Source organism: Lithobates pipiens, unplaced genomic scaffold (assembly GCF_037356315.1).
Source record: "Lithobates pipiens isolate NorthernLeopardFrog02 unplaced genomic scaffold, aLitPip1_a1.2 Scaffold_16, whole genome shotgun sequence".
Lineage (NCBI taxonomy): Eukaryota > Metazoa > Chordata > Amphibia > Anura > Ranidae > Lithobates > Lithobates pipiens.
Genome location: NW_027507748.1, coordinates 125386460 through 125410745, shown reverse-complemented (window position 1 = coordinate 125410745; position 24286 = coordinate 125386460). Strand labels below are relative to the sequence as shown.

Below are 24286 nucleotides of genomic sequence, written 5' to 3'. Positions count from 1 at the left end.
GGCAGCACACCAATATGAACTGAGCATAATAGGTGGACACAGACACTACAATTTACAAAGAATTGCTAAAGCCTTGATTTATCTGTTGGAGTAAACTAAATGTTCAATTCCCCCAATTCTAGATGTCCTAACTTGTTTTTACGAAATTTGTCATGTAATAATCTGAGTTTGACTAACTTGACCCCTAAAACCGCTGCACTCGCATTCCCGGGTGAAATCTGTGCATTGTTATGCAAATACAGCCAATTAAAACAACCAAATTTTGAGCTGACATAGCAAATCAACTAGCATTAAATACATGCACACAAAAATAATCAATAATAAATGTGGACAATATAATTACCCTTTAAAATGTTTATTTGGTCAGACTTTCCTAAAATGGCTGCCTACTAATGGATTGAGTTGATCTTCCCAAAAATGGCATCTATCTAGGCTGGAGCTGGGTGCAAAACATGGCTTCTGTGAAGTGTCAGAAGGGGAAGTGTTAAGGCCCATACACACGATCAGACTTTTTGACAAAAAACATGCAAATTAGCTGTTTTAAGGCAACACCTTACCATGTGTACGCTCCATCGGGCAAACTTTTTTGGTTTTCATCAGACTTTTGTTGGCTGTGTGAATGGACAAACTTTCTTGCAACAAAAGTCCGATGGAGCAAAGTCCGATCGTGTGTACAGAAAACCATAGGACTTTCATACAAAGTACAAACACCCATGGTGAGAACCAATGCAAAAGATCAGACAACAATACAGAATTTGACCAAAGGATGGCGGTAAAGAGCAGAAAAAACACGTGATTTGGTGAAAGTTGGCTGAAAAAGTCCTGCTGAGTGTATGCAATACAAGTTCACACCATTTGTACAAAAATCCACGGGAAAGTTTGTACAAAGTCTGATCGTGTGTATGAGGCTTAAGTGTGTTAGATGATAAGTGTGATGATTTCTCCTTTGATAGGATCATCAAGTGTTTAAGTGATTTGTATTTTTATATTGAAGACAATATAGTTATAAAACATGCTAGAGGATGGCACAGAAGGTGTAACCTTATTCCTATTGGTGGATTTGTTTATTTATTAAACCCGTGTTTGCTTTTGTAATAGCTTACTTGGCATCCTAGGATAACAAATGCCTATCCAGGTTTTTTTGGAACTTTCCTGGTGATTAACCCTGATATAATAAATCCAATAGAATAAATAGAATAGAATGCCTTGGAAAGTCTAGTAGTAGCAGCAATTAATTGTAAAATTTCAACTATAAAGAAGCAGAATTTCATATAGCGATTAAAATAATAGTTATACGCATATAGAGCAAGAAAGAAAATAAATAATTTGTATACTAAACTACTTATTGGTTATATCTACCCTATAACACACACATTTTTAACAACCCGTATTAATATTCAGAAATCCTTTTTTCCAAAAATTGGATATTGTGTCAGAATAACAGATTTTTGTATCTGCTCAACCTGTACACTTTGAAATATTGTGTTATGATTTTAAATCACATCCTTATAAATATATCCATGCTACTTATAGTGATTTTGTGTGCAAAAATTATTTATAACCCTTTAGTCGGTAAACAGTCTTCCCGGCAGGAATATGGTCCCTTGCGTATATATGTTGGTATGTTGTGACAGTGTCTTAGGGTCTTTACCTTCTGACTTGTAAAAGATAATCCATGGAATCGGATTATGTTATATGGATATTTTGAACATATAAATCATTCCAAAACTCATCTGTAGAAATCTCCTACATAGAAGTTGAGACAGTGGAAAGTTCTGGTCAAGGCTGTTATCTGTTTTGTCCACAAGTATCCAGTGGACTTTTCCCAACACAAGAGATCCCTTTCTTGATGGTCTGTCAAATAATGTTTGGTAGTTCGTAAATACTGTATAGCCTAGTTACAAAGTACTAAAAGAGTGTAACATAAAACGGTGCATTGCCACTAGTGAATAACATTAAACATAATCAATAAGCAGTATTGTGTAATCAAATAAAATATCAGTTGTGATCAGAATAAAATGCACTACCCAATGATCATAAAAGGGCTACCGTGTACTGTAGGCATAAACACACCAATCAGTGATAAGACTCCGTGCAGTAGCAAACTAATATATAATAGTGAGTAAAGTCCAATACATAGATGCACTGTTCTGTGAAGTAATTGTAGATTAATATAAATCACTGCAGGTGCCCCTCCACCTTCCAAACTATGTGCTCACCTCCCGCATTGACCAGCTACAGGTCACTCTGAGCCTTCCCCTTTAAGGGGTATATAAATCCACCAATAGATCAAAGAGATCTTATTCCTGATATATTCACTCTAGTATATGATGGTCCGCACAGCAGTACTAAACAAAAAAATCATAGTGCTGAATTGTATAAAAAACGTTAATAAAGTCTTAAAAATTAAAACTCACATTTTTCTTTGCACTTCCTCTAGTGCACCTAGGTAATGGACTTGATTCATTAGGGGGGTGCAGCCCCTTTGGGGGCAGGGGCTAGTGATGTAATTGCGCATATACAGGAAGTTTATGCCCTGGCTGTTTAGATGTTTGGATCTGAGGTTTACCACATCCTAGTGAATTAAAGGGCAACAGATTTGGCTGCAGATTTAAATGGAAAGATAATTTTTTTTATTAACATTATGTTTCAAATTGCTTTCCTGTTTCAATCATTTTTATTAAATTTTGATTCTAAGTAAAAACCTAAACATAACAGCAAAACAATCTCCCAAATAGCACTGCATCCGCAGTGCAATAGGTACTCATATGAACCATAATGTTGGAACTGGATTGTACAGTACCAGAACATACTCTCAACAAATACCTAAATCATCTATCAGGGTAAATAACCCCTCAACTATGTCAAGTATAACACGCACCTTGATTTTAAGAGGGAAGTTTAAGGAAATTTTTATTCACAGCCCCCTTTATATTACACAGCCCCCCTCCCTCTGCATAGTACCTAGCCCCCCACATATGCACAATATACAGCCCCCATCTCTTCACAATACACATTCCCCATCTCTGCACAGCCCCCACCTCTGCACAATGCACAGCTTCCACCTCTGCACAATACACACCCCTCATCTCTGCACAATATACAGCCCTCCTGCACTCCCAAAAGATCTCCAGTCTCCTGGGACAGCACACTCTACAGTTAAGAAAAAAATCACAGCCAGCTCCTTATACACTGCTCCTTCTGTGTCAGTGTCATTGTAAAACAAAGCTTCTAAATACCTCAATAGTTCAGTTTTTTTTACTGATTTGGTCACATGACTGCTCTCTTCTGACGTTTCCTAGATGATCATGTGATCACTCTCCTCCTCCTATCTAAAGCTACACTATTGAGGTATTTAAAAGCTATAAAAAATGTATTGTAAAAAATGTTTTACAATGAAAATTATACAGGAGAAACAGTGTAGGACAAGGGGCTTGCAAGTGATTTTTTCTCAACTTTAGACTATGCAGACAGCACTGTCCAAGGACCAGGAGAGGTGGGGCGGCCAGCCTGACACTCCCCAATGTGTGGCTCCTGGGGCGGACCGCCCAATCCATGCCCCGCCCCCCCATTGGTAAAAAAAACAATATCAGTATATAACACGCAGGCACTGATAACCCTCTATTTTCAGGGGGAAAAGGTGCGTGTTATACGCCAATAAATATGGTAATCACAACTGCTCAAAAGTACAACAACTATGCATTGTAGGTCTAGGTAGAATATATACAATATACAGTATATACAGTAGTCTGTTCATCAAAAAAAGGAATGCATAATTGAAGTTACTGAAAGGTTCTAGGACATATGGAGCCCTAGGCACCTCTTGACTGTAAATTGACCTACAAATCCAGGAATATTGTTTTTTGTTTCATTTTGCAGGTGTAGTTGAAATTCACCAGATATAAACTATATATGTGTGTGTGTGTATACTATATATATATTTTTTTTTTGTGCCCTTTTTATGACCCCCCCCAAAGATATAATGACAGAACTGTCACATACTAATATCATACTTGATACAAGATAAGGCAACTCAGATTAGAATTTAAGGAATGCAGCACTGCTTTGGGCTTCAAAGTAGAAAGACTAACTAAGCAATTTTAGAGTAGGAGTGTCATGAGTTCAAACGCAACATATTTTCGGAAATGGCATCTCTGCAGCTTATGTCTATATGCACAGGTATTTGTATACAGAGATTTGACTATAAAACTTATATAATAGGCTATTAGGCTAGGATATAATAGGCTATAATAGGCTACTAGGCTAGGATACTAGGCTGTAACCAAGGCCGATGCTACCAATAGGCAAACTAGGCAGCCGCCTAGAGAGCACTGATGCCTGGGGGCGCCCGGCCGCTGGTTTCCCTGCATGCTCTGCAGGCTGCAGCATGTAACTAACTCAGTCTGACCGGTAGTGTAATTAGAGGTGCAGCTGGAGCCGGTGCTAGAGGAAGTAGAGCCTGTATAGCAGTGCCTTCTGTCACATGGGCAAATGGGGTGGAGTCAGGGGTGGGCCAATGGGGCAAATAAGGTTTTCCTAGGGTGTCAAAAATCCTTGCACCAGCGCTGCTTCTAACAGGTGGCCCTAAACAGGAATACACTGGATGAACTAGTTTACTACTTTGGTGAATGGAGGAGGGAAGAGGGTGAAGCATGTAAACATTCCCAGCGCATGCACAACTTGGTATAAAAAAAAATAGTTATCCACAAGGATTTCTAATGGTTCAAAATATTTGTACATCAAAGAATGGTTGCATGGGGCTCTTGGACACTGCGCCAGAGACAATAGTTCATCATGCAAAAATGGTTGGATCAAAAAATTACCATCCACTGTTTCTAGAATTTTTTTATACTTTATGTGCAAAATTGTACTACACCCAGTTATCCTTACCATGGTGTCCTAATCCCATGTCACAAATTGGATCCTTATTTTTTCTATTGTTGTAACATTGCAAGATTTCCAGGGCATCACATTGGCTTCTACAGCGAAAGCCAACAGTGTAATACCAAGGAGACAAAAGGATGGGTGGGAGGCTTCTGAACAGGCTCCCCCCAGTTTAGATTTCACTTTTGGTCTCTTACACAAAAGTGAACTGTATATTAGGCACACTCTAAGGCTGGATTCACACCTATGCAGTTTTACTGCTTTTTGCATTTTTCAGATTTGCACTAGAGTCCATTTAACATGGTTTCCTATGGAACACAATCTGTAGTGCAAATCTGCAAAATGCAAAAAGCACAAAAAATGCATAGGTGTGAATCCAGCCTTAATGAGCCCTCCCATACAAGAGGGTACAATAGTGACACAGCAAAGGGTGTAATAGTGACAGTGCAAAGCTTTGCACCATTGTGTATTGATACAGCAGATAAAACCCACAGCACACCAAAATTCTACTTTTTATTAGTCGCATAAATGTTAGATAAATACAGCAACTTATCAGAGACACTAATGGCCTCCTTCACTGTTACTTAATGAAGGAGTCTGTTGGTGGCTGAGAAATGTCGATATTTTCTCTGCATAAATAACAAAGGGCTCATTATATACAGCCTGATTTGCTGGAGATAAATCTTTATCTTTATCTTTACTGGATGGGGATCTTTACTGGATTACAACACAAAATAGAAGCCCTACTTTATGGCACTGGCTACATATAGCTAAAGTTAACCATACTAGTATAGAATGGATTTGGAGTAATTAATGTGCATTCTTGTCTCTCTCTAAAAAATAACCCAACACTCTCAAAGAGGCATTTACCAATTGCCTTTAGCTGTCTATACATAGAGTAACATTGTTGCATGAAAAAAACCTCATAAAACATTTTTACGTCAATCAATTATTTTTTGACTCTTATATCATTGCAAAATATGACATTTTGAGACCAGAGTCCATGTAAAACAGCTCTGAAGGTATGAAGAATTTATTATAAATTTCTGCATATATTGAAAGGACATTAGGGTTTAGCGGTCATGTGCATATGCATGCAATAATCAGGCTGCCATAAGCAACAATTGACCAGTACAGACCTTGGAAAACACTGATACCAGAGTTGAAAATTTTAGATAAAGCAATAAAAATGTTTTTACAGACCTTGGCGTTTTCAAATACCTTCATATCCTTACTAACCCTAGTTAAACTAATTTGGATATATAGGTCCTCCCATGCAGACGATACAGGGAGATGATTTGAATAGAAAGCTCAAGGTTAGACTGTTTTTTCTTGCATGAATTTGTTTTATTCAATAAAAAGTAGGTGAACGTGTACAGCATTGGTTGTACAAAACAGCACCATGGTACAGCACTAAACAACCTACACCTATGTGTTGTCATATATAGATTAATGAGCGATAATTACTATGTATGACAATATGTAAAATTGTAACTCAAGACATATATACCAACATTTTCTATTGTCAATTTGTATTGTCCCATGGTTCAAAGAGAGCATCATAATTTGGAATGTTCTCAAAACATCTTAAAGGGTATGAACCCCGGAGATCCTGACTGTGCTCTCAAACCCTTTCCCAAATAAATCAGCACAGTGTGATCAAATACCTCAAATTATCAACCAATACAAAAAGAAATAAAAAAACAAAATTATAATTGTCCATGTGATACAACCAGTGTGATGATTAAAAAGTGCTCAGTGATGTAAACAGTCCAAAATTGTGTGACAATATTTTATGACATCACAACTGTGCTCCTTCTTTTCACAAACTATTTGCACACCGCACTCACCAGAAGCTGTTGACCCCTTTATTTAAAGAGGAAGTCAAATGCGCTTTAATTCGCAAACTTGGGACTTTCCATAAGTGGCCAATAAACTCCAATTGATCTCTGATTCATCAACTGGTTCATCTTGTACACATGGATAAATATGTGGCCAATGCACCTTTAAGAGGCTCGATGGTATGCCAAATGTTACATATTTAAAGAGATGGAGAAGCCTCTCATAGTGTAATATTATTAATTTAATGGAAAAAAACAAGTAGAAATGCACTTGCATTAAATTAAAGCACATAAATTACAGGTTAGGAACACCGGTATGTGCTCTATCTGCATTCCAACAAGCAGAAGTGATGTGTCTCGGAAGCCCCACCATATGCAATTCATCAGTAGTGTCTGATGTCCTCAGGAGCCCAGATAGGTGTGCAAATAGTTAAATAATAAAAAGGAAGAGCAAAGAAGACACACGTTATTCCAATTACAGAGTCACCAGAGAGATCCAGGAAAGTAAAAGTGACCAAACAAGGAGATATATAGGAAAGGAAAAGGCAGAGAAGGAGATATAGTTACATAGTTGGTGAAGTTGAGAAAAGACACAAGTCCATCAAGTCCAACCTATGCGTGTGCTTTTACGTCAGTATTACATTGTATATCCCTGTATGTTATGTTTGCTAATAGTTTTTTTTTTTTAATTATCTATGCTCCCTGCTGAAACCACTGCTTGTGGAAGAGAATTCCACATTCTTACTGCTCTTACAGTAAATAACCCTCTATGCAGTTTAAGCCGTTTCTCTTCTAATTTTAGTGAATGGCTGCGTGTCTTTTTAATTTACCTTTCGCAGAAAAGTTTTATCCCTATTGTTGGGTCACCAGTACGGTTTTTGTACATTGAAATCATGTCCCCTCTCAAGGGTCTCATCTCCAGAGAGAATAAGTTCAATGCTCATAATTGTTCCTCATAATTAAGGTCCTCCAGTCACTTTATTAGCTTTGTTGCCCTCCTCTGGACCCTCTCCAGTTCCAGCCCATCCTTCCTGAGGACTGGTGTCCAGAACTGGACAGCATACTCCAGGTGTGGCCAGACCAGAGTCTTGTAGAGTAGGAGAGTTATCATTTTATCTATGGTGTCAATCCCCCTTCTAATGCATGCCAAAATTATGTTTGCTTTGCTTGCAGCAGCTTGGCATTGCATGCCATTGATGAGCCTATCATCTACTAGGACCCCAAGGTCCTTTTCCATCCTCGATTCCCCCAGAGGTTCTCCCCCTAGTGAGTAGATTGCATTCATATTTTTGCCACCCATATGCATTATTTTAAATTGTTCTACATTAAACTCCATTTGCCATGCATTAGCCCACCCCATTCATTTGTTCAATCTTCTTACAAGGTTTCCACATTCTGCTAAGAAATTACTTCCACACCATACCATTCGGAGTACTCCTCATTTATCACTACCATATGAATTCTCCCCTGTAGCCAGGTTTTAATCCATGTACTCACCCTATGGTCTATGCTGACAGGCCTTAGTTTGTACAGCAAACATTGGGGAACTGTATCAAATGCCTTTGCAAAAATCAGATACACCACATCTACAGGCCTTCCTTTATCTAGATGGCAGCTCACCTCCTCATAGAAGGTTAATAGATTGGCACAATTTTTCATTAATCCATGCTGATTACTGCTAATTATACAATTTTCATGACTAAAATCTTGTATATAGTCCCTTATCATATGACAGGGATATGTACGCAGCATGGGTGACAAACTAAGAGGGTCCATGAGTGTTTCAAGTTAGACTGAAATTGTGAATACCAGGCAACGATCTCCTCTGTAAAATACTACTCCAGGCATGGAAACCCACTTTGTCACTAGGAGTCAGGAAGCATTTAGTAGTGGTCTCAATCCTGTAACCTACATTTCTTAGCTTTAAATCCAAGAATTACATTTCTTGATGGTCCACTATATATACACGTGATAAATATATTTCTATTGCCATTGCTTAATATAGCCATAAGCAGGTGAAAATCTTCCATTGAACCTCTCCATACCACCAGCACATCATGTATATAAATATTCTATGTCTACCCCAGGCAGCAAAAAGTCCCCCAGCAAATTCAGATCTATTCATTTTCTAAGAAGGTCACCTGTGTCTAGAACAAATAATAGTAGTTCCTCTACCATGTGTTTTATCCTCCTATGGACATACTGCCCCAAATATTCTATGGGACCGCCTACCCGTTAGACTATAATCCAGGCCTGCCTGCTATGCAGCCAAATCCTCACCCAATTACAACAGAATATAGTTGCCAGTCCCCACCCTGTTGGGAACTATTTATTCATCATTATGACAAATGAGTGATCATAGTACTGATACCTAAAATCCAGCAAGTAATGAGAAGTAACACATCTGTTTCTCACTGCACATATTCTGAAGGTTTTTGTATGAATGCATGTTTTAAACTAGCAGCAGTCCATATATCCATTTAGTTTGGTTCAGCTGGAAAAACATTAAATGCAATCACGCACTCTTCAAGGCAATGGGCCCCATTGCCCAGAGGATACATGTTTTTACACATGAAACTGTCGTTGGCTTTTGGTTATGTCTGTCTGTCTGTACTTAGGATGAATTTCTACTAAAGGCTGGTGTATTTAGTAGAAGAGTCCAATATTACATTTAATATTTCTGTTTCTGTCTACAGTATTGATACTTAGAACAAAGGCATAGAATATTTATAGCTTGAATACTTTATACCTAGAAAAGGGACATATTAGGATTCTGTAAGACCTACCTGTAAGTTATTAGGTATCTGGAATCAACTACGTATATGATGCTCCCACAAATGTATCCACTCTCCATTTTATAGCCACCAGGTCATCAAGATTAGTTTATAATCTTTTAAAGATAAGCATAACATTACCAAATTAAAGAAGGCACCCTCTGTAAATTGTATACCCTAACCCACTGCTAACCCACAACATCAAACATATGAAGGCAATGTTTTTTACTATGGCAGTTGGTGGAACGGTGGAAGGTTACAATGAACCCTTTCACCGTTGTCGCAATCAAAAACCTATTGAAAGCAGATGGAATTGATGGAACGTTAGTATGTGTATACCCTGTACAAGACCCATATGGTCTCTAAAAAAAACAATATTTGTTTGTTTGTTTTTAGGAAGTTTACCAATTAATGATTTGACTATTTCAGGACAACTATGGAGGGCAAGCACATGACTCTGACAGTCAGCCTGAAAGAAAGAGCTCAGATTCCTCCATGAGCCCTGATCTCTCTTTATCACCCCAGGACCACATCCCCATGAGATTCCCAAGCAAAGCCTCCCCCAGTGAAGAATACAGGAGATACAGTTGTGATGAGTCCACTGAAAACAGCTATGGGAAGTTTGGCAAAGGAAAACATCAGTTTCACCCTTACAAAAGACAGTTCAGCGATGTGTTCCCTGAAAGTCTGAATTCTCTGTCTCTTGGTGAGAAGCCATTCAAAGGCATGGATGGAATGGAAAGCTTTGACAATGTTTGTGGACCTCCTTGCCCTGAAGATACTGAAACTTTTGCACCCCTCATTCCTGATATATCAGATGAGACAGCATGGTGCAGTAATCTACAGTACACTTCCAGTCATGAAGAAGGATCACAGATGATGGTAAGAGTTTAACCTTCATTTGTTCACCAGCAGATTTTATGTTTACAGGACATTTACTTTAGTATGAATAACATTTGTGTTATGAAAACTAGTAATTTGGCAGGTGGGCCTGCCCTGGCATCAAAAGATTTATTAATACCAAACTCAGCCAATTGCACTGTGCACCTGCCTAATGGTATAGGGAATCTATGCAGACTGACATTGTTGACCCGCCTATGAAATTGTCAGTTGACTGGCAAATATGTTAATCCAGTAGCTTTAATACCTGCTTTGCCAGATACCTGGAATCATAGACCTGGAGTGTTGACATGTCATAATGACTTCACTTCCTATTCCAGGTACCATGTAAAACAAACATGTGATCAGCATTATAGCCAAACAACTATCTTTTTAGCATACATCCCCAGTATTTCTCCTGGCATAAGCTTCCTTTAAGTTTAAGTATATATATGTTTTCCAGATGAGTACTCTGAGTATTTTGATATATTTAAATTATTTAGCATATTTGGAAAATGTACATTTTACTACAGTGTAAATTGCATCATTGTGGCATAGAGTCTTCTCTAAAATCAACACTTTTCTGACACCTTGCTGGGTAGTAGTTGTCATCCAATCCATTGATTGAGAAGTGGGCTTTGAATCTGCAAGCTTTATTGAACATACGTGAACCAACATCAAACACATGTAAATGTGCTTAAAATCTGTTGACAGATTTAGACACTGTTTTTCATACCTTACACCAGTGATGGTGAACCTTGGCACCCCAGATGTTTTGGAACTACATTTCCCATGATGATCATGCACTCTGCAGTGTATTTGAGCATCATGGGAAATGTAGTTCCAAAACATCTGGTGTGCCAAGGTTCTCCATCACTGCCGTACACCTTTGTACTTTTAACTACACACACTAGAAATAGCTATTTTTTTTGCCCTTCTGGCACTAAACTACAAAGGCTGATTTTTTATTGGCAAAGGTAGGTCACTAAATGTTTTAGATCTTTGCATTTTATTCAAATTTTAAATTCTATATCTTAAACCAACAATGCACAGTAAGTACCAGGCATTGTAAGTGAAGTCTAATACTGAAGTGAAGTACAATACTACATAAACCTCTAGGAAATTATACAATGATTCATAAATTCAGATGACATAAAATACATTTTTTTCACCAATTTTTGTAAGGTAGGATGCTTTATCGGTTATAAACGCTCACTCTATAGTTGATATATTCTGGCAGTCTGGCAATTTTCATTTTTAGGGCTGAAAGTTAAATGCTAGTTAAATTTTTTTTTAAAACACCATATATTTTATTTAGTAGTGTTTAATTAAATAAAGATTACATTTATTTTACATGGAACAAGCATAAGAAACTAAATGTGTCTTTATAGTAACCTCTTCTAATCCTCTGCACAGCATCACCCTGAGCCTTTGGGCCTATTAGGGCTCTGCTTGCACAAATATGTGTACAGGACAGTAGAGCACAGTGATGACAACATTATTGTGCTGCTTTTACTTTATTGTCCAACTAGAGGCTTGGGCCTGTCCTAGATCAGACTGTTTTGCTAAATGCAATAAAAAAAAACTTGCATTATAAGTACCAGGAACTGGCTGTGCAGTGTGGCATGGGCGTCTGGTTTACAGGTAAGATAGTTCATATATATATTTATATATTAGGGATGCACCGAAATTTCGGCCGCCGAAACATATCGGCCGAAAATGCCCTTTTGCTGGCTGCATCATTGGGGGCAACACTGGCTGCACTTATCTCTTTTATCATGTCGCCAGTCTCTGACCACCTCCTGTACCATGTCGCCAGTCTCTGACCACCTCCTGTACCATGTCGCCAGTCTCTGACCACCTCCTGTACCATGTTCTCTGTCTCTGACAATCTCCTGTACCATGTCCGCAGTCTCTGACCACCTCCTGTACCATGTTCTCTGTCTCTGACCATCTCCTGTACCATGTCCGCAGTCTCTGACCACCTCCTGTACCATGTCCCCAGTCTCTGACCATCTCCTGTACCATGTCCCCAGTCTCTGACCACCTCCTGTACCATGTCCGCAGTCTCTGACCACCTCCTGTACCATGTCCCCAGTCTCTGACCACCTCCTGTACCATGTCCCCAGTCTCTGACCACCTCCTGTACCATGTCCCCAGTCTCTGACCACCTCCTGTACCATGTCCCCAGTCTCTGACCACCTCCTGTACCATGTCCCCAGTCTCTGACCACCTCCTGTACCATGTCCCCAGTCTCTGACCACCTCCTGTACCATGTCCCCAGTCTCTGACTGTCTCCTGTACCATGTCCCCAGTCTCTGACCATCTCCTGTACCATGTCCCCAGTCTCTGACTGTCTCCTGTACCATGTCCCCAGTCTCTGACCATCTCCTGTACCATGTCCCCAGTCTCTGACTGTCTCCTGTACCATGTCCCCAGTCTCTGACCATCTCCTGTACCATGTCCCCAGTCTCTGACCACCTCCTGTACAATGTCCCCAGTCTCTGACCACCTCCTGTACCATGTCCCCAGTCTCTGACCACCTCCTGTACCATGTCCTCAGTCTCTGACCATCTCCTGTACCATGTCCCCAGTCTCTGACCACCTCCTGTACAATGTCCCCAGTCTCTGACCACCTCCTGTACCATGTCCCCAGTCTCTGACCACCTCCTGTACCATGTCCCCAGTCCCTGACCATCTCCTGTATAAAAATATTTTTTAAAACAGTCATTTTCGGTATCGGTGCTGTTTCGTTATCGGTTTTGGTTTTCGGCCTAGTGTATTTTTTATTTTTGGTATCGGTTTCGGTACCAAAAAACCCATTCGGTGCATCCCTAATATATATATATATATATATATATATATATATATATATATATATATATTCAAAGTTTTTATTTAGCTATTTGCTTGGAGTTTAACTTTTTACTATGTGCATAATTTAATAGGATCCATTGTGTGTTCCTTGAGTTTGGTTTCTGTTAATGTGCGACTCTATATAAAACTCTCTTATTGCTTTATGTCAGCTGGCTTTGGGATTCTGCTGGTGGATAGATGACGATGTTTCCGCTGTTTCAGCATCTTTGGGGGCAGGTATGATGGGTTCTTGCTCTGGTTTGCTTGAAACTGACTGTGTGTGTTGGGTTGAATTTATTAGGACAGGAAGCCTTACCAACCCGTAAACCACAGCCGTAGCATATTATGAAACTATAGCCATAGCATTCCACGTAGGTCCAATGGAACCTATTCAAATGATAGGTGCATTGAAGTGGCCGAGTCTGCATTGACAACGCTTAAGCACTGCATTGCTTGCATATCGTAGCATAATAATTTCACATGACTTGGTAGTAAGGCTTGCTTAATACTATACACGGCCAAAAAATCTTTATCATATTTTTGAAAGGGGCTAATTCAATAACTTTGGGGTCCAAGACAGAAGACTATAGTTTTTACAAAAACTAAAATTCAGCCCTTTAACAGAAGAAAATTTACTATGCTGGTGAATGTTGTATGATTGTGATTCTAAACTAATCTTTCTGTACTTAACATATATAAAAACACAAGAACAAAAATCTAATATAATGCAGCTTACCAGTCCTTATTTGGGGTGGATGCTTTAGTTTTCTTTTGCACTGTTAATGCAGTGTCCTAGTTACTGCCTGTGCAGCAAACTGAAATCTCAAACAATGTTATCGGCCTTCCCAGCTATTTTGTGTGAGATGAGGCAAGGGGGAAGTGTTTGCAGTCTAGGGATGAGCTCCGGTGTGTTCACACACTCCACTTGCAGAGCCCGCCAGGAAGTTGGCGCAGCGCTGCGCTAATCGCAGGCAGTGAGATATTTCCCGGTCTCTGCAGCCGCACATTGGGAAATGTCTCACTGCCTGTGGTTAGCGCAGTGCTGCGCCGACTTCCTGGTGGGCTCTGCACGTGGAGTGTTCGAACACCCCAGAGCTCATCCTTATTGTAGTCCAAATAATGAGAGAAGCCTAGGGTAACAAAGCTGCTCCTGCATATATACAGAACAGTGAGTAAATGAGTGAGTAAGTCTTAGTAGGAGGATAACCAAAGAAAAAAATAAGAAAAAAAAAGGAAAATGAATGAGACTACTACATTTAAGGACTGATAAGCTGCAATCTATTACATTTTTGCTTTTGGGTTTAAACATGCTTTTCCATTCATCTATCTCATCTTTAATAGCATGCATGATCCCAAAGTTCCAAAGCCTTGTTCTGACTGCATACTGTCATATTAACACACCTGTGCATGATCTCCTTGCATGAACTGTTGATTATTGAACTTTATACCGTAACAATTTGTGCTATAAAATAAACTCTGTGGTGTACCCTGAACTTCCAGAAACTTTTATCCATAGCAGGTCTACTAAGAATACTGAGAAAAAGGCTCCTCTAATTGGATGCAAATACTGCTTTAGACCCTGTTCAGATCTCTCACAGCAAGAAGAAAGCTTTCTCACCTTTTGTAAATGTGATTTTCATGCGCTTTTTCGCATTTCACACGTAGGGCAGCCCATTCTGTTCAATGGGCTGCCCTATGCGTGCTTGTCACCCAAAGAAACTCCTGCTCCTATTTGGCTGACAAGCTAAAAGGTGTGTGTTCTCATGATTCTTTCACAATCGCTGAAAAATCAAACCGCGCTTGGGGTGTCATTAGGAATTTTTGGCACCCAAAAGCCCATCATGGTTTTTACCACAATTTTACTCCAATTTGGAAATTTGGCCAGAATTGGGGAATTACCTACTATAGAGATACTACAGAAAGTAAGGTAATATCTCAAAATTAGAGGACAGTTGGCACCAAAACAAGTGTCCAAAGGTCTCCTTTTCACTAAGCTGTATCATTTTGGATTTCCTATTACTTTTTATCCTGGTGGCAATGGTGTCCAGGACATATAATGAGGTTATGATCCACACTAAGCAGATACAAACCGCTAATGATTCCACTAAAAGTTTTGAATGGAGTTATATTTTCTGTTTCAATATTTGTATTGAAAGTTTTCAAGAATAGGGACCACAACGCAGGTGGAACATATCAAAACATTAAGAACAGGTATAAAAAGGGAATTAAATATTTTACCACTAAATATTTCTGACACGAAGGGTTGCCATATATAATAGAAATTCAACAAAAAGAAAAAGGTTCTTATAAAGCAAACAGAAATCCCACTCAGAAAACCCCTGCTAGGGAAAATATTAGAACCCATACTTCACCACCACCCACTGGTGCACTGGCATGGGCCGTGCGTATACATAATGCTCAACAACAAGTGTAAGCAATACAACTAAATGAAAAGGGAAGTACGAATTCAATAAAAAAAAGGGGGAGGAGGAGAAAAGTGAGAATTAAAAGAAAGAAAAGACAAAGAAAAGAAAAAGGAACAAAAAGAAGAAGGAGAGGAAAAAGCAGAAACCAAGCAAAAGGATAAAGAAGAACTGTCTGAACGCCCACCTCCACTGTCCCCACTCCACAGTCAGATGGACGTTGGAGATACTTTAAGTGGTTGTAAAGGCAGAAGGCATTCTATGCATTAAGATAAAAAGCCTTCTGTGTGTAGCAGCCTGCTTCAGCCCCCCTAATACTTACCTGAGCCCCATCTCTGTCCAGCGATGTGCACGAGTGCCTCGGCCGCCTGGGACTCTCCCTCCTGATTGGCTGAGACACAGAGCGGCGCCATTGGCTCCCACTGCTGTCAATCAAAGTCAGTTAACCAATCAGGCAAGAGAAGGTGCGGGCTGAACCGCAACTCAGTGGATACACGGAGCTGCAGCTCGGGTGCCCCCATAGCAAGCTGCTTGCTGTGGGGGCACTCAATGGGCAATAGGGGCCGAAGAGGGACCCGACAAGAGGAGGATCCTGGCTGCTCTGTGTAAAACCACTTCACAGAGCAGGTAAGTATAACATGTTTATTATTTTTAAAGAAAAAAAATAAACTTTAGTATCACTATAATCCAGGATGTAGTTATATTTTAAGAGTCTTTGTCACCCCTGTTTGCACATAAGAATGATTGCTAGCTGTATAGTGTGGCACAACAGAGGACAGGGAAGACTGGGTTTTGTAAAATTTGGCATTCATTTTAGCCCAGTTTTACATAATAAATGTGTTAATATCAGCTAGAGCTTCGGCTGTCAAAGTCATATAATAATGATTCAGCAGGAATAAATTAGTTGACATCAAGAGGCATAAATTACATTAAAAAAGTAAAGCTTATACAGCTACAAAGCAGCCTACAAAACTATAAAGCTAGCTACAGCTTCAAAGCAAAGTCATGTAACAATCAATACAATGGCTTCCTCTACTAGTTTAGGTTCTGTTTTCATTCATGTTTACATTCAGGAAAACCTTTACTAATTCAGTAACCTGTGTCTTAAAAACCTAAAAATGGGACCTGTTTCAACATCTGAAATTTGTTTTTTTTTGGAACTGTAAAATGAAAGAAAAATGCATTCAGATTGCATTTCGTTTTTACTAGAATGGGGATGGAAACCAAATATTACAAAGCTTGTTTTCCTTTGTAGCTGGGCTCGGATGTGAAACTTAAATCTCACTCTTTGGTTATGCGACAACAAGAGAAAGAGCAGAGGATGTATTGGTCCCAATCTCCAACACAGCAGATCTATTGTACACCACAGACATTTCCACAGGTGAGTTCTTCATGTCTAATTATTTGACTCTTTTTGCACACATTTCTGCCATGATATGATCTTCAGTTTCGAGCCTTAGAAATGTGAAGATGTTTTTTTTCTCGTTTTTTTTTGTTTGTTTGTTATAAAATTTTTACTTTTAAAACAACATTTTATATAAGCGATGGCAAAAATATATAAAAAGGTTCTTTTTTTTTAAAGCTTCCCTTTAAAGTGAAATTAAAGCCATATTTTATGTTAAAAAAATACTGATAGCAGGACATATATGCTCTTGTTTTTTTTTTTTTTTGCTCCTCTGTAATTGCTCCTCTGTAATTGCTCCTCATACTGTCCCCCTGGCCGCACTACCTGACTTCAGGTATGTGGATGCACCCCATGCCTGCCAGGACCCATGGAGTCCTGCGGGGTCTCTACTTTGTATGCTCTCCCACTCTAAACTGCAAGCTTACATGCAACTGCTCCCAGAGCCACAAGCAAACAAGCAGCGCAAGAGTCACAGAACCAAAGCTCTGGAACACCTGTCAATCACCACTGTGGAGGAGGAGAAGAGGCATGTTTTTGGTTCTCTGCTGCCTGTGTGCAGGTATAAGCTTATAGTTCAAAACAGGAGCGTATACAAAGTGGAGATCCCAACAGAACTCCATAAGTCCCAGAAGGCCCAGGGGGAATCCACATAACTGAGGTCAGTTAGCTCAGCTGGGGGACAGTATGAGGAGCAAGCACAGAAGAACAAAAAAAAACAACAAGAGCATGAATGTTCTGCTATCAGCATCTCATTTTACAAAATAAAATTGGACTTTAATATTGCTAACTTTAAAAATGGCTAAATCTATTCCAGAGCTATTTATGGATATATTCTACAAGCAGATGATGCCTGTTTGTAATGCATTGATCTAATCTATTTCATTCAGTACAACCCCAATTTGCAAGGTTTGAAAAAAGTCATAGCACAGACAAAAGGTCCAGCTAGTACTAGTTAAAACATTTGACTGGACTTGATCTGTAATCTGGAAGACATTTCACTGTTATTTCAGCAGCTTCTGCACTTCTGAGTGTACGTTAATTTTCTTAGCTTTATTTTCTGACATTTGGAGGGATTTTCTTAAGTAACAATCAGAAATCCTAAACAGCAATTCTGCTACTCTCTCTGGGCAACAATCACAATTCATGTCTCCAATTACTCAAGGCAAAAAGTGGAGATAAATAGAGAAAGGTTGCATAAATACTAAACAATCGACAACTGTGACAATACATGGGCAACAAATGGGCAATCCTGACAATATGTGATCAAAAAACAGGCAATGATAGCAATGGGGGGGAATTTGTAATTGTAACAATATGGGTGCAAAATAAAAAATGATATGGTGGAAATGTTTGCACAAGGAACAGCCTATCAGGATAAGATGTACAGGTCAGACATAGATGGGTAACAATTGGGAAATGTTCTAATGGCCAGCTAACAAGCCATTCTGACAACACTTGAGCAACAAACTGACAGTAAAGGGAGTACAATGCAAGCACAATAACCAGATCTAAATATGTCTCTTACTGCCTTCTTTGCTTCTAATGGCAGTTCTGTCAGTAGGCTCCTTCTTTCTCTATACAATTGTTCTCTCATTCAAAGGGAGTTCTTGGAGTAGAAGAGAGTATAGCTCACATGTCCTTCTGACTCTCCTCCATAGCATTGTCTCTTTCTACTGACACTGATGTCAATACGCGAGAGACAGTTGGTAAGCACGATGGAGTTAACTCTCAACAGTCTGTTAACCCAGTAATCATACTGATTAGTTGGAGTTTATGGGACAGATCTGGAGAGTTCCCAGCTCTACCAGATTACTTTAACATGAAATTGAAATGTCATATACCTACCTAATCCAGAACTGAGTTAACACACTTGGTGGCGGGAATGCCATGGTGCTCTTGCATAAACTTACTTTTCGGACAATTGGGTGGCAAGATGGTCTCACCTCCTCACTATTGGCCCATAACTGAAATCTGAAGCCTTTCTGCTCACTAATGGGAAGTGACATGGGCAACCCTCAGAAACCCAGGATGCTTACACAGAAGAAGGACCAGACATACAGGTACCTGACTACTATGCGACTTACTGGTTGTGCTGGATTAGGTAAATATGTCACGCTTCATGTTTCAAAGACACAACAATGAAGCTTATGTGTTTCAGATGATATATGGCAACATTCTTCCATTTAATAAGTATTGCATTTTTGTTACATAATATGACACATCCCTATACTATAAGCTGAACTTCAGATGTGTACAGTGGCTTGTATCCTGAGCCATGTTAGGTGGACTATTCCACAGAAGATAAAAAGTGAGAAGTAACTTTACCTATTAGCAGCATACTAAAATTCTAGGAGATCATTATATGATGGATGATGTTGTCTATTTATTCTTTTTCTAAACTAGGTGCATCCATATATGTTATTATAGAGAGCTATTTGCATAGGTCTTCTCCCAGCCTGCCGTCTATCATCTTGTTCCAGGTGCATTGTTCAACATTGTAGGTGTCCTGAAGTCAATACTGCTGAAATCACATTTTATAATTATAAAATGAAGAACAGGTACCTCCCTTTATGAGGTCCGATGCCAGCATTACTACAGCGCATTGGCACAAGTCATTGAAACACTAGTAAACAAAGAAATGCCTTAGGCTGAAGAATAACATTGACAAGCTGCAACATGCTATCCTCTACTGTTACCAGTATCTACTGTATCCACCTGTAGACTGGCAGCCTGACAAGCTGTGAATCATGTATCCCCTATTCTTAAAGGCATTAAGGAGATTTCCTACATAATGTGCAGGGCTGTCCTGCTGCAAGGTGTATATTGGTGTAAATTTGCTAAGCAGTGAAAAAACTTTACTACTTAGGAAACAGATAAATGTGATTTTTTTTTATTGCCTTAACCGGCAAGGCTCAAATCTGGTCACATTATTATAATATTAATGATTCGTCCTGAACGCTGCTCAACTACACAGGAGACTATGCATTATATTGCATTTATGCATTTAATATATAAAATAATTCTTGCGCTAAAAATTAAAAAATATACAAATAAACCATACAAAATAGACTGCTGCACTTTAAAATTCCCTGAATACTGGAAATAAGGCAAATATAAACACATAAAAAAGACTGTGCTGTCTGTGATCAAAAGTGAATAAGTTCACACATATATGAACTACAAGTGATATGTAACCACAAAAAAGAGTAGTTACTTTAACACACATCTTCTAATAAACTAATTTACATCAATTAGGTGAATTTATCTGTGTCGAGAAACACAAAGCTGCTGAAATGAAGTATCCAAATTGATAAAAACAAGACTAAAACAAGTGCAAAAACTACAAAAAAAATAAATCATAACACCTTCTCAGTAAAAGATATCCAGAAAAGGAAAAATATTATGTTACAATAAGAGAAGAGACTTATTGTGCAGTATATCCAAACAGTATTTAATAAAAAAAAATAAAAGTGATAGAGAGAGGGATCTGACTGCGGCTACCTGCATCAAGTCCAGAATGCATTGACGTCAAAGCTCCTCTTTTTAATATGTAGCAAGGTCCCAGGCCTCCTTTGGTTTGATGAGAACCTCTAGGGCCAGAGATAGCTGACATAGTATGTGGTGGGTTGTGAGGCATAGTGGGTGTAAGATGGTTAAAGTCATTGGGCGCTAGGCACTTCATGGATGCAAAAAACGTTTTATTTCTTTTAACAGTCCTTTTTGTATTTTTGGGGGAGAGATGATTAGGGTCAGGACACCCTAAGGTAGTTGTATGATTAATTGGCAGACCCTGAGACTTCAATATTAAGACAGCCACGCAGGGAAAGGCATCCAGCAAGATACCACATCTGCATGTGCAGGAATGCTGTCTCCTGGCAACAGTCTTTAATGGTTCCAAATACAAGACTTAACAGTTCCTTCACTTTCACTACAATCGCTCCTTGTAGTTCTCCAATACACTGAGCTCCCGGTCTGACACTAGACCCACTGATTCACTATCACTCAATCCCTTGAGCTCCTACAATCTTCATGGTGGTATCTTCCTCAAGCATCACCCCCGCTTCTCTGCTGGGTCCCTAGCTTAGATACCTCTAAAGCTTTACCCACGCTTGCCTGCTTGGTCCCTAGCTTGGCACACAAGGCTGCTCTGCAAGCATCACCTCCTCTGGCTGGGTCTCTGGCTTGATTCCCACTGAAGTTTCCAGATTCTTCACTGTCCCAGGTTGATGAGAACTCTACTCCAGTACTTGCTTCAGTTACTCTCTGTGGTCACTGGTAATAAGGCGGATAGTCCCTTCCTGGTGACAGCTTCCCCTCTACCTCCGACCACTGAAAGGTTTTCCGGGTGACATTTTTGGTTGGACTGCAAGCCGCAATCCCAACAATGCGCTGCTCTCTTGCTTCTGGATAGGCCCTCAGACAGCCTACCAGCCAGATGCCCCCGGGATAGGCCCAATCTCCAGCCTAGCAGCCCAGGCAATACGACACACGTCCACCCAGATAGCTGTCCAGGTGGCACAGAACACAGATCACCTGACTCCACCCGGATATTTAGGCTCTCCCAGCAGGCTAAGGGATTCAAATAAAACCCTGGCCCATTTGCTGGGATACTCCATATACCCATAACCTGACCTTGTGTTGCCCTTCTTGTATCTAGTACCACCAAGTACCCGGCTACCTAGTGGTAGAAGAGAAAAGTGCAACAAGGCCAAACTTGGAGAAACCAATAGATTTCTAGCAATCAAATGGGATAAATACTCCTGGCAAACAAATCTGTGAGGAACATCCCTGCATAATCTCCAGGGTGCTACAAATATATTTATTGAAAGTGAAACTTTTGAATTTTTTATTAAATATTATTTGGATGTACAGCATGATCAGTCTCCTTTCTTTCTATACACACTCCATGGTTTGAGACCAAGGGATATTACTGAGGTAGGTGGTGAGCTCTTGCGTGGAGGGGTGGTAGCCGAGGAGTCCCTCGGTGAGCCTGCGATCTGTCTCTGCACAAGTGCCGGTGCATAGCTGGACGGAACCATGGAGATGGATGGAGCTGGATGTGAAAGACCTTGTTCTCATGCTGTACACCAGGGGGACCCAACCTTTTGAAGAGCGAGGGCCAGTTATATCCTGCAGGTGTGGTGCACTGTCTGAAAGCTCACCAAACCCACAGGTAAAAACAGAGTGCATTTGTTATCACTCCGCTTGTGACAGCAGCTGACGCTATACAGGTAGCATCAGCTTATGCGACTCTGCTGTGCAGCTGCTTGATCTTTCTTCTATCACCATCTTCATTCACAACACTAATGAATGGCGGGTTGGCAAACCACAATCTGGGCTTGCTAACCCACCATCCCAGAGAAGGAGGTCACAGGCCACATCAGAGGGCTCTGCGAACCACATGTGGCCCCCGGGCCACTGGTTGGGCACCCCTGCTGTTCACAATCTCCTAAAATATAGAGATCATGCTGATCTGGTAAGAGGCTGTGTGTTAAAAAGCACTGGTGGAGGATGGAAGCACTATTAGACTTTAATAGTGAAATACACTGGGAACAGTCCACATCTCAATATTTGTTTATGCTTCCAAAATTATATGGACACTTTGTAACAACAATATTTTGTGTTATTATTTCAGTTTTTGTAGTTTTGGTTTTTATCAAATTGGATACTTTGATCATTTCAGCAGCTTTGTGTTTCTTGACACAGATGCATTCACTTAATTGATGCCAATTAGTTTACTAGAATTGTACCATTTAATGACCAAGTGATGGTCTAGTTGCTGGATTAAAAAAAAAACCCTCTGGAATGTATGGTGTGAGCTACACAAAAACAGCATCCTGACCACTTCAGTCCAATGGACCCATGCCTTCTTCCAGCAAGACCAGAATATTTTTGTTTCAGGGATGTGTGACATTTGCACCTTTTTTTACATGTGTAGCTTATGAATGTGATATACATACATTTAAACAGCTGTGGCTTTCATTCAGTAGCATTGGATATACATTTTTATTTCAAACATTTTTTTTAGCAATAGAAAATGAACATATAGGTTTAACTCTAAAGTGGGTGTGTTGGATAGCGGCAGAAAGACCACTGCTTCCACACAGAGAGCAAGGGTCCTTCTCAGCAGCATGCTGGCAAAGGGCAGGTTTTTCTACTGTGGCTGCTTTCTAAAGAAAATAAGCTGTAAGCCCTTGTACACACTGTCGGACATTCCAACAACAAAATCTGTCGTATTTTGTCCGACGGATTTTGTCCAAAACTTGTGTTGCATACACACGGTTGGACAAAGTTGTCGGAAAATCCGATCGTACGTAACGTGATGACATTATTTCGTTATGACGGACTATGTTCAGGCTAGTAGCCAATAGCTTTGGTCTAGGAATTTGATCTGAGCATGTGTGGCACTTTGTCTGATTGGAATTCTCTACACACAATCGGACAGAGTCCAATCGTATCATGTTGTCGGAAAGTTTTATAGCCCAACTCTAAAACTTTGTCCGTCGGATATTCCGACGGAAACAGTCCGATGGAGCCCACACACAGTCGGATTATCCGACAACACGGTCCGATCGGACATTTTCCGTCGGAATGTCCGACCGTGTGTACAAGGGCTAAGACTTTGCACACCTTTTATATGTTGTATCTGGAGTTTATTTAGTGGATTTCAACCTTAACCACTTCCCATCCCAGCCATAGTCATATGATGTCCTTCCCGGCTTTTTGAGGGGGGGCGCATCACTCGGGAGCCGATGCGCCTGCGATGTCCGCCAGGCACCCGCGATTGCCCGTTAACAGAGCAGGACCATGGATCTCTGTGTGTAAACACAGAGATCCATGTCCTGTCAGGTGAGAGGAGACCGATCTTGTTCCCAGTACAGAGGAACACTGATCGGCCTCCTCACCTTGTGAGTCCCCTCCCCCTACAGTTAGAATCACTCCCTAGGTAACACAATTAACCTCATGATCGCCCCCTGGTGTTAACCCCTTCCCTGCCAGTGATATTTATATAGTAATCAATGCATTTGTATAGCACTGATCACTGTATAAATGTGAGTGGTCCCAAAATAGTGTCAAAAGTGTCCAATATGTCCGCCGCAATGTCACGATAAAAATCACAAATCCCCACCATTACTAGTAAAAAAAAATAATAATAAAAATGCCATAAAACTATCCCCTATTTTGTAGACGCTATAACATTTGTGCAAACCAATCAATATATGC

General features: G+C 40.0%; 1 protein-coding gene across 1 annotated transcript in view; it reads left to right on the top strand.

The window, feature by feature from the left end:
• The window catches only part of FOXN1 (forkhead box N1), a 113961-nt gene that overhangs the window by 57089 nt on the left and 32586 nt on the right, over positions 1–24286 (top strand). The window contains exons 4-5 of the mRNA XM_077480434.1: positions 9929–10381; positions 16913–17038. Of these exons, the coding sequence (XP_077336560.1) occupies positions 9929–10381; positions 16913–17038 (579 nt within the window). The remainder of the gene's footprint in view (positions 1–9928; positions 10382–16912; positions 17039–24286) is intronic.